General features: G+C 42.7%; 1 protein-coding gene across 1 annotated transcript; it reads left to right on the forward strand.

Annotated features, from left to right (window-relative positions):
* The first annotated feature begins 466 nt into the window (after nt 1-466).
* LOC149347643 (uncharacterized) lies at nt 467-14,301 on the forward strand. The gene is made up of 4 exons (XM_089585633.1): nt 467-630; nt 2,704-2,764; nt 2,825-2,990; nt 13,186-14,301. Exons 2-4 carry the CDS (start codon nt 2,734-2,736, stop codon nt 13,298-13,300), a joined length of 312 nt encoding a protein of 103 aa, XP_089441759.1. The 5' UTR covers nt 467-630; nt 2,704-2,733; the 3' UTR covers nt 13,301-14,301.
* The last annotated feature ends 2,332 nt before the right edge of the window (nt 14,302-16,633 follow it).

Genomic DNA, 16,633 nt, shown 5'->3' on the forward strand with positions numbered 1-16,633 from the left:
CATAGTGAAAGACTTTGGAAACTTCGAGCAACTAGGCTTCTTTAACGTGCGCTGACATCACACAGTAAGAGGACCTCTAGAAACTGACTGTAGCTAAACATGCACAGACTCGGTGAGAGAATGCATTCAGAATGCATTTGAATGGTCCCAAAATTGCGGTGAAGCAAAACGACGCACCCAGTTGTGATCTTTGCATGTATGAGCGGTACACTGTAAGAAATGTGTGTGAAATGACAGGCATTTTTACGGAAATTTTCTGTTGTCATGCAGAGAATATCTGTTTTGCGCCCTTAACAGAAACACGTTCACGCAAAAGAAAGTAATTTTCTGTTTTTGGAGCCGCAACACGCCCATTTCACCGAAAGTTGGTGACGTAAGCACCGCCGTTACACAAAAAAGTGATCCGAAAAACCTTTGCTACTTTTAATCAATCACGTTACATATTTTAAGCGTCAAAAAGTTTCTATGCGCAATATTAGCGCGCAGAATGAGAAGCAGTACTATTTGCTGCGATCCTGCATTCATCGATTGACGGCATCATGGAGGACGGCATGGACGTGAGCCGGGAGCTAGGATAATACCGGCGTGCTGTGTCCGTGATTTTCACCGATCAGACCGTTCGCACACAAGGTGAGTGGTGCGCATTTTTACCGGCTTGAATGATACGCTTTTTGTCGTCTTTTGGGAGTATTGTTGCGGGCTTGTACTGCTGTTGAACAGGGCAGTGAAGATAAATCGCCGGCGGACATTGAGCGAGCCCACCACAGCCGCTTCACCGCCGATGCGTCACTGCTGCTTTACTGTCTCTCCCAAAAGATGCACAGCGCGCGGAAGAGAGAGGAACACAAGCGAGAAACACGGAAGAGTGCGATAGTTTGCGGGAAAATGCACAAATTTTGCTTTGTCTGGAGATATGCACTCCTAAAAGAACCGAGTGAGTAAGCGCGGGAAATTTTAGGCCAGGGAAGTACGCGATTGGTTAGCGGAGGAGGACGTCAAAGAGCGCGGGATTTTCAAATTCGTTTCTCGTCTAAGAAAGGATCATAAGTGTACGTTGTGTCTTTTTATTTTTATTTACGTTTATTCATGCCGGTACAAGTAATGCAGTAATTGTGTTCATTTTGTAAGATTTAACTGATCTTATCTTTGGGCCGAAATAGCGTTGCACGGGTCAACGCAGCCTGAAAAGTTTCTACACAGGCGTTTCAAATGCCGTACTTGCGCTGTCACAGGGAAGTTTTTCAATGGCACTGATGTCATTGGAGCCGACATTCGAGATTTTTGAGCGCCTTCGACACGCGAGCTCAGTCCGTATCCTCCAATGTCAATCGCATCGCTTCGGCCAGCCCGTGGAATAGGTCAAGGGAGGAGTAACTTTATGAAAGATCGCCAAATTATGCATATTAAAATACAAATTAAACAGGGGGGGGGGGAGGGTGTGGAATCCTAGGCTGGAGGCGCGAGCCACCGCCCGATACGAAGGGTTAAGCCACTACCATCCATACATCCGCCCGCCCACAACCGTGCCGCGCGTGTCTGCTTGGGCTCTGTGGCTGTTGAATACGATATCTGCTGCTTGCGTTTTTCTGGTGCTTCTTTAGTAAATAGTTCGTGTACTCGCTAAATGGCTTGTAATCTTGTAATAAAAACAGCGCAAGGACACAGGACGAGAACGGAGAGTAGACACACAAAGGTCATCAATGCTAACAAAGTGCAAAAGCAATTTTTAAAAAAGTAAGAAAATCTTTGCTGAACCCAGGCAACGAATCAGCTATGGAATGAAATTTTGCTGCTGCTGCTGCTGCTGCTGCTGCTTGGTTAATGCAGCTGGTAAAATAGCGCTCTGAAAAAATCTGTGGAAAGGAAAGACAGATAAAACTATTTTTTGTGGAGTTGATCTTCAACCACTTCTTCACAGATTATGGCTATACTACCTGCATTGCATGGCGCCCAGTCACTAATATGAAAGGGTTCTCGTCCTGTGTCCTTGCGCTGTTTTTATTACAAGATGCTTAACCAACTCGCCCAAACTGCCATTTTACTACAGTTCGCTAAATGGGCGCTTCGAGATAACAGTACACCATTCAGCATTCACTACGCGAGCTCTAACTTTCCACAGCACTGCGCCGATCACGACGACTGCGCACCTTAGTACCTCGTACTATGCTGCTTAAAACGTAGTCATTTACAAACAGTTTGCTCGGTTGCTTGAGATAAAACGCAAGCTGCGCTCTACTTATGTTAAATAATTCCCCTGTGACCTAGTAGTGTGGCATTTGAGGGGGCTGGCAGGTGCGAGGTTATTCACTACCGGTCGGCCGGATCAACTGCAGTGCTAGGACAGTCTCTTGACACCACTCGATGGAGGGCCTCTTTTGCTCTTGAGAGGCATTTACACTGTGTTCTTGGGCTGCATTTGACTAAAACGGTGCAATGTTTATGTATTGTAGACAATCCAGCACTTATAAATGCCTGTGCTGATTTTTAGGGCCTTTATATGTGGTTGACGCTTATTTGTATACACTCCAAAGCATTTCACCACGCATTGTTTGGAAAAATAAGAGCCTGAGCAAGCGCAGAAATGACTTATTTATGCTTATACTCTGCTGCATGCTTATTTGTAACTGGTTTAAAGTTGCAGCTTTCACATGGTGCTACTTTAGTAGACAATTCTTATACGCATTTAACTCCCTCTTATGCCAGGGATCTGCCAGTGATGACGACATCGGGGACATGCCATGTTCTCCTTTCATCATTGCAAAAGGTATAACTCTGTGGTACCGCACTCGGGCGAGCATTCCTGATTTAAAACTCGTTTTTGCAGGAGGCAGTTTCCTTACTGCGAGGTGCTTCACCATATGCATCGACACCCTGCCAGTGATGCACGCAGCCAACCCATGCCAGGCTTTCAAGCTCATGTTTTTGGTGCACTTTGCTTTAAATGTTGTGTACCCCATGGAAACAAGCCTCTGCCTGGAGTTCACACAGCAGTAAGTACCTATCTCGCTTGTTAACTGAGTTGTGATGACCTTTCTTGTTTTGGTTTTGCCACTTCTCAAATACGCAGTGATGATAAAAGTTATAGGTATATACCAATTTATCATAAGACCTTTTTATGAAAATGCTAGCAAAGTGCAAAAGCAATTTTTAAAAAAGTAAGAAAATGTTTGCTGAACCCAGGCAACGAATCAGCTATGGAATGAAATTTTGCTGCTGCTGCTGCTGCTGCTGCTTGGTTAATGCAGCTGGTAAAATAGCGCTCTGAAAAAATCTGTGGAAAGGAAAGACAGATAAAACTATTTTTTGTGGAGTTGATCTTCAACCACTTCTTCACAGATTATGGCTATACTACCTGCATTGCATGGCGCCCAGTCACTAATATGAAAGGGTTGGAAGGCGTACATGGTACTATATTGCTTCTGAGATTATGTAGCAGTATATGGCTATTTTGGTAGAAGTCATACACGTTGCTTGCTCATAGGGGTCATAGATACTTGTCCAGAGGAGCACAGCACCTGGGGGAGAGGATTTACTGAAGAGTGCATATGTGCATGCAATGCCAGTAACCCTTTTGTGGCCATGTAACCATCCATTGTTTATGGATAGATTTGAATGTGTCGCCATGCAGATTTGATGGATTTGACGTCGTAGATGGTACTTCGCAGAAATTGTCAGCATTCTTTCGCTATTAGTAAGTACGAGGACTTGTGTTCATGTAACTGCGATGAACTTTGATCGCATTTACACTACGGCTGCTGGAGCTTCTTTGATCTTGAGCTCTGGCAGCTGATGTGGTTCTGGCGTTATTTGGAGGGTATGCTATATTTTGTATTTTGTTTTTGTATTTTGTGGTGCTTAATCGGTGTTCGGATAGGATAATTGATGAGGATTTAAATATTTGTCCAATGTCTGGTGCTTTTCATTGCTGTATTATGTGGAAACACATTTGTCTTGTAATCTAAGCCAATTTTTAATACTCTGCACTTTAAAATAAAAATTTGAAATATGAACACACTTATAGTGGAGACAACTTATGCTCAGAAGAATAAAGGTTATTTAACCATTTGTGTTAGAGAAATGGAACAGAAAAAGCAAAGATAGCTTCATAAGTCGCATTGAAGCTGGACTTTCTTCAAGAAGAAATTAGCTGCCTCAAATAAGAGCAAATCTATTTTGATTGCAGCTTTTGAAGTTTCAGTATATAGTTTTTTGCTGTGAATAGATCACGTATACTGTACATTACCATTGGCCACTGTGTTTTCCCGTCTGTTCAGTATTCAGAGGATTTTGACTTAAATAGTAGGGGAAACCATGGAAAATTCAGGGAACTGGAAGAAAGTAGCTTGCATGACACCCTGGTTTAGTGGCGGGTCATGCATAATGTTTGTACTTATCATGTCAGTCAACATGACTGGAATCATGGTGTAAGTGTACAAGCCTTTGCAACCACAGTGCTTCATTTTTGCAGCCAATGTTATGAGCACACTAAGTCAATGAGGCTTCCTTGTTCACGTTAGCAGTCATTTTGTGAGTTCTGTCAAAAAATAATCTCCTTTAGCTCCAGCATTTTTTGGAATTGCATTCAGCTGCTAAGTCTTTTGTTTATATAACTCACAATGGGGTTATTAAATAGAGCAGTGAAATTTTTGTATGGTGTGCTCTCACTACTGACTGCGAGAGGAGGCTGTGGCTAAAGGTACGCCGGATGGACCCGGTGCATTTCCTCCCCTTAGTACGTTGGGTAGACCCGGAGCATTTTTTTTCCAAATACATCGGACAAACCGGACTTTTTCAAAGTCCGGCCATTTGATTCTTGCCTGGCAGTCTGCTCGATTTACTCTCATAGTTCTCCTTTGAATTCTATGAGGATTAGTCATACCTTAAGCTCAAGAATGTTTACTCACTGCCCGGAATGGGCCAATTGGTGTTTGGCGCACATAATCTGAGAGCTCCATGCAATGAACTGCTTGATCGCATGACAAACACCATGTTCTCCGGTTGCACTGTTCACCACATGTCGTTTGATTAGGGTGTGTGAACTGCAAAATTATTCCTGTCTATTTCCATGCAGCATGGTGCACATGTGTGCTTTTCTGTTGTGCGCTGAAGTCGGCTATGTGAACTTGAAGGTTTGTTTACTTGCGACGATCCGCTGTCCCTCAGTCGAAGCTGAGTGCGTGTGCAGGATCAGTGCTCCAAATACACGTGTGGTGTGTGGCATTGGCTGAGAGGGGCCCATTGGCTCATGCTAAGCTCGAACCACTCAATATGTGCAAATTTCCGCCTGAAAGACCAAGCAGCGAGCTAGGCACTTTCCTTGTATTCCCCTCAGAAATGTCAATGTTGGCCCGGAAGTGGTCTGTACATGCTTCCTGCTTTGTGGTTGCTCCTCCACAATGTTCTTGTGTATTGTGGTGGAGTATCTCTTCGAGTCACCTAGGTCAACGCTGTAAATAAATTCCCCATACTACTGCTTTTGCATGGCTGTGAGGCATAATATAAATATTTTAAAGATGAATATTATATCAGGCCGCCGCGGTGGCTCAGTGGTTATGGTGCTCGGCTGCTGACCCAAAAGACGCGGGCTCGATCCCGGCCGCGGCGGCTGGAATTTCTTTGGAGGAGAAATTCTAGAGGCCCGTGTACTGTGCGATGTCAGTGCACGTTAAAGAACCCCAGGTGGTGGAAATTTCCGGAGCCCTCCACTACGGCGTCTCTCATAGCCTTAGTCGCTTTGGGACGTTAAACCCCATGAACCAGCCCAACCAACCAATATTATATCTGGTGATAAAAAAGAGCTAGCATTATGTTTCTTATGTAATACGGATAGCTGCATCTAGGAATATGCGTGCTGTGCAGAGCATAGGCGCTCGATCTAGCAAGCATTCTGCTGCGCTTCAGTGCTGGTGATAACTTGCTTAAATTATGAGCAGAGCTGACAGATTACAAGACCAGTGCGAAAGCACCAAGCTGCTGGTGCACGCCGCGTAGCTTGCTGCTTATATATGTGAACTGGTGCGAGCGATGGTAGTGCTATATATATGCACGTGCAACCGGGTGTGAAGACATATATCGGGGATTTTTTGGGAGAGCTGGGCTTGTTTTACTTCATCTGAATGACAGCCGGCGATATAAGAATGGGAAAACTTCCATTTGAAACTCCTCACAAGTCACAATATGTGGCATGCAACTTGCAAATGCTTCGCAGAGAAGAGTGTTGCACGCAGCAGTAGTGCACTGGCTGGCAGCATCCACTATCATGTTGGATGAGATTTAGGCATGGGCCGGCAGCTACATCCTCCATACGCTCAGTGAGAATGAACAGTCTTTGAGGTGTATCTTTAGACACTGCAGCGAAAGAAAAGCGGAAATTAGAAAAGCGGAGAGTTTAGCTAGGCTTGTGTTAGATACATTGTGCTGCGGGAAGGACGAAAGAAGAAAAAGATGGAAAAAATTCTTTTTACACTATATGATATATGCAGATGCCTCCAGGTATGCGTCCAATGTCTCATAAACAATGGCCGAGGGCAGATCTCTGAATGACATGCAACTTTTCATTTCCAGCAGTTTGTAGCTTTCATGCCAGTGCCCTTGCATGGAGTGAAGGACCCCATATTTAACTAAGTAATCAGTGATGACAGTTACCAAATAACGCTTTGCCAGTAGCTTCCCAGTCTGTGTGCACTGGCGTATACGGTAGCAGAACAGTCCCTCAAAATACACAGTGATTCACAAGTACCACCTTAAGATGTGTGCCAGCCTCTCAGTAAGTGTAACCCCTGCAACACTGCGACATTGCCAGGTAATTTTGGCAGTATCACGTTGCCTCAGGGACGACCTTACCGCACCTTGTGTGAGCCCTTGCTGAAGCCCATACTTGCAAAGCCTCTCATTATTTCCTTTTGTTTATGTTACCTTTTTACATTGCAATTTTTTTTCGGTATTTTTCAGAGGGAAGCCTAATTGTAAAACAAAATTGTGCTTTACAGTACATTACCGCAAGCTGTGCCCTTAGATGGCTGTAGCCTGAAGGGATACTGCAAACCAATAACGGCACCCGGAAGTCGCCTCCACAATGCCACCGATGGTCATGGACCACCGACTTTGCAAGCAGATAGTACGGTTTAAAATATAGAAAAGCAAAGAGGCTTGCCACTGAAAGATGAGTTTAGTTACATGAACTGAAAATGCTGACACCTTCAGCTCCTCTTCTAAAAGTGCAGGCATAAGCAAAGCATAGATATTATATGTCTGATTAAAATTACTTTAATAAATCAATCAGTCCAAGGGACATAAATAGAATGGGCATCAAAGTGACACAAGTAGTATAGTTATTCAAAGAGAAGTGGCAGCAACAAGATCCCAGTAATGAAAGGACTGATAAAGTGCTTATTTGGTAAGAAACAGTCGCATAGAGTCAGCTCCCGACTTATCCAAGAGAGTCAGTTGTTGCAGTTGCAGTGCCCCAGAAGCACTTGCATTACGGGGAAAAAAAATAAACAATACTCATTAGATGGCGCAGCATGATGCACTTTTCACCAAGGTATCTTTGCCATCATAGTACACATTCCTTTTCCAGCACTCATGAAATTGTTAGCCAGAAGGGAGGCATCAGGGGCAAAAAAGCACTCACTTCAGTCATTTCATTTTCTGTGAAATGCTTGATCACATTCTTCACCATCATGTTAAATATTTTATTCTAATTTGTTTTGCTGCAGTAGTGATCTACCACATCTGGCACACACCTAAGTGCTCTTTTATGACTTCGTCGTATTAACCAAGAAGCTCAGGTAATCGCAGAAAGTTTTCATTGTTTACAGTGAAAAGCTAGAGCAACACTTTCTGTTGGGCAAAGAGCTGCACAGAAGGCGGCAATGTGGATGCTGAACTGCCAACTTTTATATCAGAAGAAACGGGGACAGCTATTTGTACACCTTCCTAGCCGTCAGATACACGACGAAAAAAGCTATGCAAGGTCCATTTGATATGAAAGCTTGTATCACGGAACACCAAAATAAGACAAAAACATTCGACAAGGAGATTTTTTTAGGCGGAAAAGACAGGGAATGGGCCAGCAAGAATTTGCGCAGCTGTATCTATGAAGCAGCAAAAATCCAAAGGTTGCGAAGAATGGCCAACAAGAAACATGCCAAAAACCACAATGAAAACAAGTGAAAAAATAAGACATGCTCTTGAAGGTTACAAGTGATAGAAGAGATAAAGAGCTCAGAGGGCAGCAAGTAACAAGCCAAAAAGCTAAAAAGTTAAAAGTGATAAAATTTGACAATGAGGGAAAAGACGAAGTGTAAAACCAGGAGCAAGTGGTGAAGACAAAAAATTAAAAAAATACTGCTGAAGGCCCAGGATACACATGATGAGACAAGTGTTGTGTAGCTAAAACCAGGCATTGGATGGCAGGTAGGCTAGTTCTTTTTCTGATAATGAGTAATGCTGCCATCTTGGCATTCACTGTCGGAACTGTAAAATTTTGGAAACAGGACGTTTATCCGAATTTCAAAGAATGGAATTCATAGCGAAGAACAAAAACTCACTGGCTTGTGAAATCATAAAAGCAGGCAAGGTACTGGCAATGAAGGACCACTGCATAAGGAAACCTTCAGTTTCATTATTTGAAAAAGTACCAGCCTATTTGTCATGCAATACCAGTTTTTATATATGCAACACTTGTCTCACCATGTGCACCCTCGGCCTTCAGTCGTATTTTTTATTTTTTGCCTTCACCACTTCTGGTTTTACATTTGGTCTTTGACCTCATTGTCACTTTTGCGACTAATCTTTTTAGCCTTTTGCCCTGTTATTCATTGGCCTGTGACGTTTTTATCACTTTTATTGGTTTTAGCTTTCAAGACCATGTCTTGTGCACTTGTTTCCACCCTGGTTTCTTCCATGTTCCTTGTTGGCCATTCTTCACTAACTTTGCTTTTCTGCTGTGTCCTAGAAACAGCTGTGCAGATGCTTACTGGCGTATTCCCTCTGTTTTTTCAGACTAAAAAAACCACTTGTCACTTTGTGTCGGGGTATCTCCTCATATGGTTTCACCTTTTTTTGCCATGTGTGCTGACAGGAAACTGTACAAAAGTTGATCATTCAGTGCTTCAGTCCATGTGGTCCTCCTTCTGTGTAGTCTGTTGTCATTTCTTTTTTACCCTGGTTCCTCACAGATTGCAAAAAGCCAGTCTGAACAGCCATGAAATATCGTATATGCTTTTTATCTTGATGAGGTGCTCTAAGACATTCTTGAAGAGTTTCTTCGCTTGTGCCATGATGAGTTCATGCTCCTTGTCAGTGCATTTGCTATGCTTCATTCTTAGACTTGCCTCTGTGCAAGCTTGGTATGGTGCGAAGTGATTTGTCAAATATTCGAGGCTTCTAAGAATCTGTGCCATGTGCCTCCAGTCATTTTATCCAGTTGCCGCTGGTGATTACATGGGATCCCTGTCAAAGAGCTTGCAGCAGAAACAGAATACTCTGTCTTAATAAGTTAAATATCCAGCGTCCACTGAAGACTGTTGTTTTTGAGGTGTCTTTGAGAAACCTTGTTTAGGATATATGGTAATGCTCACCTAGGAGAAATTGATTAAAAGGAAAGGATTCCCACTGGAAAATATTAAATAACAGCCATGTTGAACCTCATATGTGCGACTTCCAATGCTCAACGAAAAGTTTTGTCTTAGATGAAAAATGTTCAAGGAATACATGGTTCTAATCTACCCCACCCCCCTCCTTCAAATCCCCCCCCCCTTCCAGTTGCACCCATGAATCTGCCCCTGCAATAACCACTAAAATGTCTTGAATGGTTGTAATATTCGGTCACGGACGGGACCGGCCGGATTTACTTTGATGTTATCGTAGTCAACATGTGTTACGTTGTGTACATATCCGTGAAGCAGCTGAGAAGTGGTATCCAGATTTTTAAGTTGTGCGTTAGTTTCCTAGAACCATGAGCACACTCCACCTGTCCCACTTTTCATGCAATCTCTCTTCTCTGGGTCGCTGTGTTTCACGATACTGGCCTTCCCAGGGCATTTCTGCTTCTTTTGAAACCATTATTTAGCTCATGAAGCTGATGTTTTAGTGTTGCCTGCTCCGCTTTTAATAGTGACTACAAAAAAACCAGCATAACAAAATTTTGATAGCGTTAAATTGGGTGACAGGAAAATTGAAACCTTTTTCCAGTTTGATATGAAGAACTATGGGCTCACAGTAACTATGGGCTCACAGTCCAAAATCCTGTGAGTCTCAAAGATGATGATTAGCAAAAAGCCCAGTCTACATTTAGGTCTGTAATTAATGCCTAAAATCAAGCAGTGCTGCTCTGCAGCACTGGGTGCCTAAAAGAAGTACTAGCTATAATGAAATTCTCACAGAGCAGAGCATGCAAAAGGGAGAGAAATGGTGCACACATTATTTCCTACTACCATTAAAGGCAATACAGCTTGACACAGTCAGATGTGTTCTGATTTAGATAATGCACAGGGCGTGCTGAAGGCAGTATTAAGTTCAAAGATGGAAAGAATCTGCACAACTGAGACGGGACAAGGGCTAAGCAGTGAACTGACAAAGCTCTCTAAGCACAACTGTCCTCCCCTACCCCTTTCCCTTCTGCCTCAGCAGAGCTTACAGGTGGAAAGAATGTCATTTAGATGGTCCTGCCCGCAACAAACGACACCGGAAACTATGCCGCGTCTGTAAGGTGCATGCACCCTTTGCAAAGAGCTCTGGAAATGTCTCTTTTGAAGGTCAAGGGACAGAGTGAAGGCGGGTAGAGGATGGGAGGATGTAGCATAACACCCACAGGGCAACTCAGCATCCCCATTTTGGTGACGTCTTGTGCGATTGCACCGGTCACCCTCCCCTAAGGCTGGCATTGCTCCCACTTGTCGGAGACAGGTTCACTGCTAATGGGAAGTTTGGGTTTTTTCTCTTTTGTATTTTGATTTGCATTCATTTGAGCGTGAACTGTTAGGCAATGCTTCATATTGTGACTATAGCTGGATACAACTGAAGAATGCAGCAGCAAATGCCCCTATGGTGTTGAATGATTCTGACGACTTCATTGGTAATTCCCATGCACTTGCTAATCCATCACACCAGCTGGCAAAGGGAAAGGATAAACAACAAATTAGCCAAAATAACCACAACATCATAATGGTTGGTTGGTGCCGTCGACTGGAAGACTTCCTTTTTGCGGTATTTGAGCCTACAGTCTTGAATTGTATACTATGCAAGAAAACCCATGCATACAGCATTGCATATTGTTGTGGCATATACCTCGCTATGTGTGCCTCAATAAACTGGCTCCTCAGTCAATTACGTGAGGATTGCTGATGAGAGATACAGCATTGTTATTGCTGCATTTGACATGAAGCTTTCTTGATGGGTGCGCTGTAAGCCGCACATATTTCTTCCAAAGTGCATCTGTAGGGGGGAATTTATATGTGGAAGGAGTGAGGAGCCCAGGATGCTGTACAGACACGCTCAGCTGTGTTGACTAGCCTCGAGGACTGCTATGCGCGACAGTGAAAGTACATTTTCCTTGCAGCCCAGTTCAAACTGAGTATAAGCCAGGATACTGAAAAAGGCTGTTAGTACTTGCATTGTTGAGGCCTGCATGTGAGCCTTACTAGCGGCGTATGGGGAAAATGCTACAGCACTGAATATGTGCGACTTCCAATGCTCAACGAAAAGTTTTATTCGAAGCTATTGCTTAATTTTGTTTTGATTCTGCCTACAGAGAATATTTTGTGTGCATTCTGCATGTGTCTTTAGCTGGGTTATTGCTTGAGGTTGTGGTCAGAAAAGTTTTTTACTCAGGGCAGCAGGCACTTTGCACTATTCTTGGACAGTGGAAGCTGAGTGCAGATTTAAGAGGGTAACGTCACATTCACGTAACAGCTTGCTCTGCAGCACTAGACATCATTTTAGACTTGCGTATCACGAGTTGGGCATTAGTAATACAAACAAGCCTCTGCTCAGTTCTGTTAATTCTATCTTCACTAAAATGTGCATATCCCTCGTCATGCATCTGAATCTCTGTAAAGACAAAGCACGTCAATATGTGCTGCAAACTTATTACCTGTCAAAAGATTTTTGCTTACGGCTGTACTTTCGGGTGACACAGAATAGGCATGCTGATGATTCGGCCTGTGTATACATAGACATTGCTACTCTGGTGTCAGAGAGCGCTTTGAAGGAACATTGAATGAAAACTGAAGTTGGCCTTTGTCGAGAGGCTACTGTCTGATTGCAAGGAGACTGAAATGGTGCTTTTACAAGCTACATAAAATGAGGAAACAAAGTGCAGGTGTTGTCATCATTGCCTCATTTTCTAAGTAGACTGCAATCTACTGACAGGTCAGATTTCTGGGTGCAGATAACAAGGCCCTAAGCAGCCCCGCAACTAACTTCAAAATGTGGTCATGAAGTCCTTTTCGGCGTATACATCAGAATTTGAATTTAGTGAGCGGCAAATTTCTAAATGTAGTTTTCTCAGCAATAAATGCATTTTTTCGCTGCCACACTGACATCAACAAAATGGTTTGATTCGGTTTATTGGGGGTTAACGTGCCAAAGCGACTTACGTCATGAAGGACGCCGTAGTGAAGTGCTCCGGAAATTTCGACCACCTGGGGTTCTTTAACGTGCACTGACATCGCACAGTACACGGGCCTCTAGAATTTCGCATTCATCGAAATTCGGCTGCCGCGGCCGGTATCAAACCAACGTCTTTCGGGCCAGCAGCCAAGCACCATAACCACTGAGCCACCGCGGTGTGCAACAAATTGGGAAAATGCAGACAGAATGAATTTTTCCCAAGAACAACAGGTTTCATGGAGTTGTTTTTGCATCCCTTTAAAAACTAGTGTTGGAGTTCAGTGAGCAGCTTTCATGCAAGTAACAAAACACTATGGTTGTTAAAACCTTATTAAAGTGAACATTTAGGAAAGGTTTATTTTGGCTTGAAGTCTGGTTTTGTACTGAGTACTAAAGACTACTGGATATATTCACTAGTGCACACAATGAAACTGAAATGTGGGCTACAAAGAAATTAAATTTTGAGGTAGGTGGAGAGGTGCAGTCTTCTTGCAATGTTTATTATTTCTTTGAAGACAGTATAGATATGCTCACTGTCCGAGGAGTAACAATGTTCTGTCCTTGTTTCAGGACCATTGCAGCTGTGAATCCTGTCCGGGGAACGAAGGCAGAGCACTCGAAGAAGAAGCAACACTGCCCCTCTTCAAAAGTTCCTTCCCTCATCATGCAAGACTTTGACTTTTAACTGTTCTGAAATTTGACAACTTTTTAAATCAATATTTTGTGTACGCTGTGATAAACCAAACAGCCTGTGGCATGACTTATCATGCAGTAGTCACAAGAGTGGATGTACTATGTATAGAGAATCAATGTTATATGGTTACACTGATAAGTCAAACAGCTTGTGGCATGTTTTATGTCCTGTTGCTTCTATCTCACTTCATTTCGTACTAGTGTCAGGCAAGACACAATTTGCTTAAGATGCCTTATTTATGCTTATACTTGCTGTTACACTTCAGTGGCTGGTTGTATGAATTGTAGCACTACTTTCTATCTTGTCTGTGTTACTTTTTTTCATTTTAAAGTTATTGTAGTCTCAAGATAAGACGTACTAACTGGAGTGAAAAAATGTTTTGCAATTAAACTGTGATAAGGCAACCAGCCCATGGCATCCGTTATGTCCTGTTGCTTTCATCTTGCTGCTTAATGCAGCACTAGTCATGAGCAAAGCATATTTTTCCAATACTCTCCATTTGCGTATTCTTGCCATTAGTTTAGTGACTGGTTGTGTTCATTGTTCAGGTATTATTACTTCGTGTCGTATTCATTGTATTGTATTACTATTTTAGAGTGAATCATGCCATTCTGTATGACAGAAAGGCACAGGTTTCGTTTCTACTTTACTTGCCATTACTGCATATTTTGCATGCTTTTACTGTATGCCTGTAGTGCAGGCAGGGCAACGTAAGTTTCTTTTTTTCTTTGGCCACCCTCCTACCGTTTAACTTAATTTAGTGATGCTGAAAGATATTACTGTATAGTAAAATATCAGCCATGATTGCATTGTTTAACACTGCATATTTTCCAATATTCTTGAATACTCACTTGCCTTTGCTTGTGATTGTTTAAAAGCAGTGAAATATTTTATTCTATTGAAATGTGGCAGCAGTCCTAATGTTCTGTATCTGTTTTTATGTCAGTCATTAAAAGATGATGTGAAAGAAATAAAGTGTGTGAAATGACAGAACATGGAGCTTCACAGAAAATTTCGGAGTCATGAAAAAAAAAGCTGTTAAATGACAGAAAAATGGTAAGAGAAAATGGAACATCACAGAATTTTTCTGTTAGCAGCAAATCGAAAAAACCTGTGAAATGACAGAAAAAAGTAAAAACAGAAAATTTCTGTTATCCTCACAGACATTTTCTGTTAATTGCCAACCAGAAACCCTGTGAAATGACAGAAAAAGTAAAAACAGAAAACATACAATAACAGAAAATTTCTATCGTCTTAACAGAAATTCTCTGTTAGTCGAAAACAGGAAAGATCTGTAAAATGACAGAAAAAGTAAAGAACCGAAAACATAGCATAACAGAAAATTTCTGGCAGGCCAGCTGCCAGAAAATTTCTGTTTTTTTCAATAAATATTTTTTACAGTGTACAGCATGGCTACGAGCATTGTTGACAGAACTTTGCTATCCGAACCACACTGGAGTAGTCTAAGGGAGAAGCCCAAATAGGGCTGTTTTCACGTGTATGCGCTAAACAGCGATATCAAAATTATCTGGAGCCCTGGTTCATACTCGATAATTGGTGCTTGTACTAGATAAGATTACAATTACTAAATAGAACTCAGCACTCTTTTTAACTAACCGTTTCTGATAAGCTCTTCGTGCTATGTTCGCTCTTTTACCCTAACCCGTGAAGCGCACCAAGGTAAGTTGTCCTGTCCTGAGCTCTCCAATCGGAAAGCAATAATAAATCAGTGCTATGTGAATCGTATTTGAAATAATTGTTTGTTAATTTGGTTAATTGCTTAATTACCCAATCAGCCTAATTAACCTTTCTAGTCAGGCCAGATTAATAAATAAAACCGAGTAGGAAATTGGTCGAGCTCGGGAATGCAACCCCGGTCTCTGGAGTGCAAGACGAGCATGCTAACCACTCCGCCATGCCAGCTAGATGGTTTGGAATGAAAAAGGCGCGTCTAGAGAACAAGTGTCTTGGTTGACTCCCATTTTCCTCCCTTTAGGTGTCCACCGAGGTTTAGGTGTCCACCGAGGTATGCGAAAGATACATTTCGTATCCTCAAAAACCAATTTTTCGACGAGCAAGGCGTAGAACCGAACGGGCGATGGCGTTCTATGGACTCCCTGTCAGCGCTGCAAGACGCTGTCGCGTTCCACTCTTGGAGGCAAAGCTTAACATCTTAACCACACATCAGTGACACAAGCAGGAGCACCGCGCTTAAGGCTTTCGCCTCACCGCACTTTAGGTGAACAAAGCGCTCCCCTCAATTTTTTCTGAATATACACGTTACCAGAAGCTCACCTTTTGAAGAGTTATCCTGCAGTATGTGGCAGCAAGGTAGGTCTGGCCCTGGCACTTGCTGCAAGTCCTTGCATCAGGTTGCCGCGGAGTCAGAATCAGTCTCCTGCACAGTTGTGCGATAAAAGTAAATTTTTTCTTCAGAAAGAAAGGCTCAAAGGTAGTCGACAAGCGCAGCTGAAAGGAATCACAGTGGGCAAAGGTAAGACAGTTTATTTTAACGTCCCAAAGCGACTCAGGCTATGTGGGACGCCTTAGTGAAGGGCTCAAAGGTAAGAAGAGGGCAGACTCAGTCAATCATAGAGATGAAATGGGGGTGGGCGGGGGATGTTGTTTATAATAGAAGCCGGAAAGGTGAATGTCAGCACTGATTCTATGCACAGGGACGATGGCTTGGGAGAGTAAAAGGCTTGGAAAGGTGGCGGCTGGAACGGATTATAGGCGCAGATATATAACAAAGCATTAGGAACCGCTTGAACACTGCCATTAATGGAGACGATGAAGAGTGTGCAAAATGCCGGAATGCCCGTACTTCCATAAGGGTGGTCCGAAGTTGAATGTGGGTTTAACATCCCAAGGTGACAGGTAACAAGGGACGCGATAGTGAAGGACTCCAGAAATTTCCATGCAGACCAGCAATGTTCTCATGACCAAAGAGGCCAAGGAATCGGAAGAAACAATTTCTGTTCGTGCAAATATGACGCATACTTTGGTAATATATTCAACTTTTCCATGTATAAGCCAATCGTAAAATTTTACTTGAACGCAGATTTTTGCTTAAGAACTGATGACGATGATGATAGTCAGTTTTAATGGCGCAAGGGAGTGTGAAGTCTGTTTAAGACTAGTCAAGTGCGTAGAAACCTGTCCCATGACATGTAACTGAAGAAATGTATGGCGCGTTGTTGCACAAAGACTCAGCAGTTAAACAGGCATTGTAAAAAAAAATTCTCTCATAGGCAGGTATGGGACCAGGCTTCTGCCTGTGAGAAATGGCGATGAAACACTACTTGAGAGAATTAAAGTGCCTTC

The sequence above is a fragment of the Amblyomma mixtum genome, chromosome 4 (assembly GCF_055824585.1).
Source record: "Amblyomma mixtum isolate Tamu chromosome 4, ASM5582458v1, whole genome shotgun sequence".
Classification (NCBI taxonomy): domain Eukaryota; kingdom Metazoa; phylum Arthropoda; class Arachnida; order Ixodida; family Ixodidae; genus Amblyomma; species Amblyomma mixtum.

What these genes read in the sequence shown, in the direction of transcription:
- LOC149347643 (XM_089585633.1), top strand. Translation starts at nt 2,734, where the DNA reads ATGCCATGTTCTCCTTTCATCATTGCAAAAG. An exon ending in TCCTTTCATCATTGCAAAAG is followed by an intron (nt 2,765 to 2,824) that starts GTATAACTCTGT and finishes TCGTTTTTGCAG; the next exon opens with GAGGCAGTTTCCTTACTGCG. An exon ending in TGCCTGGAGTTCACACAGCA is followed by an intron (nt 2,991 to 13,185) that starts GTAAGTACCTAT and finishes TCCTTGTTTCAG; the next exon opens with GACCATTGCAGCTGTGAATC.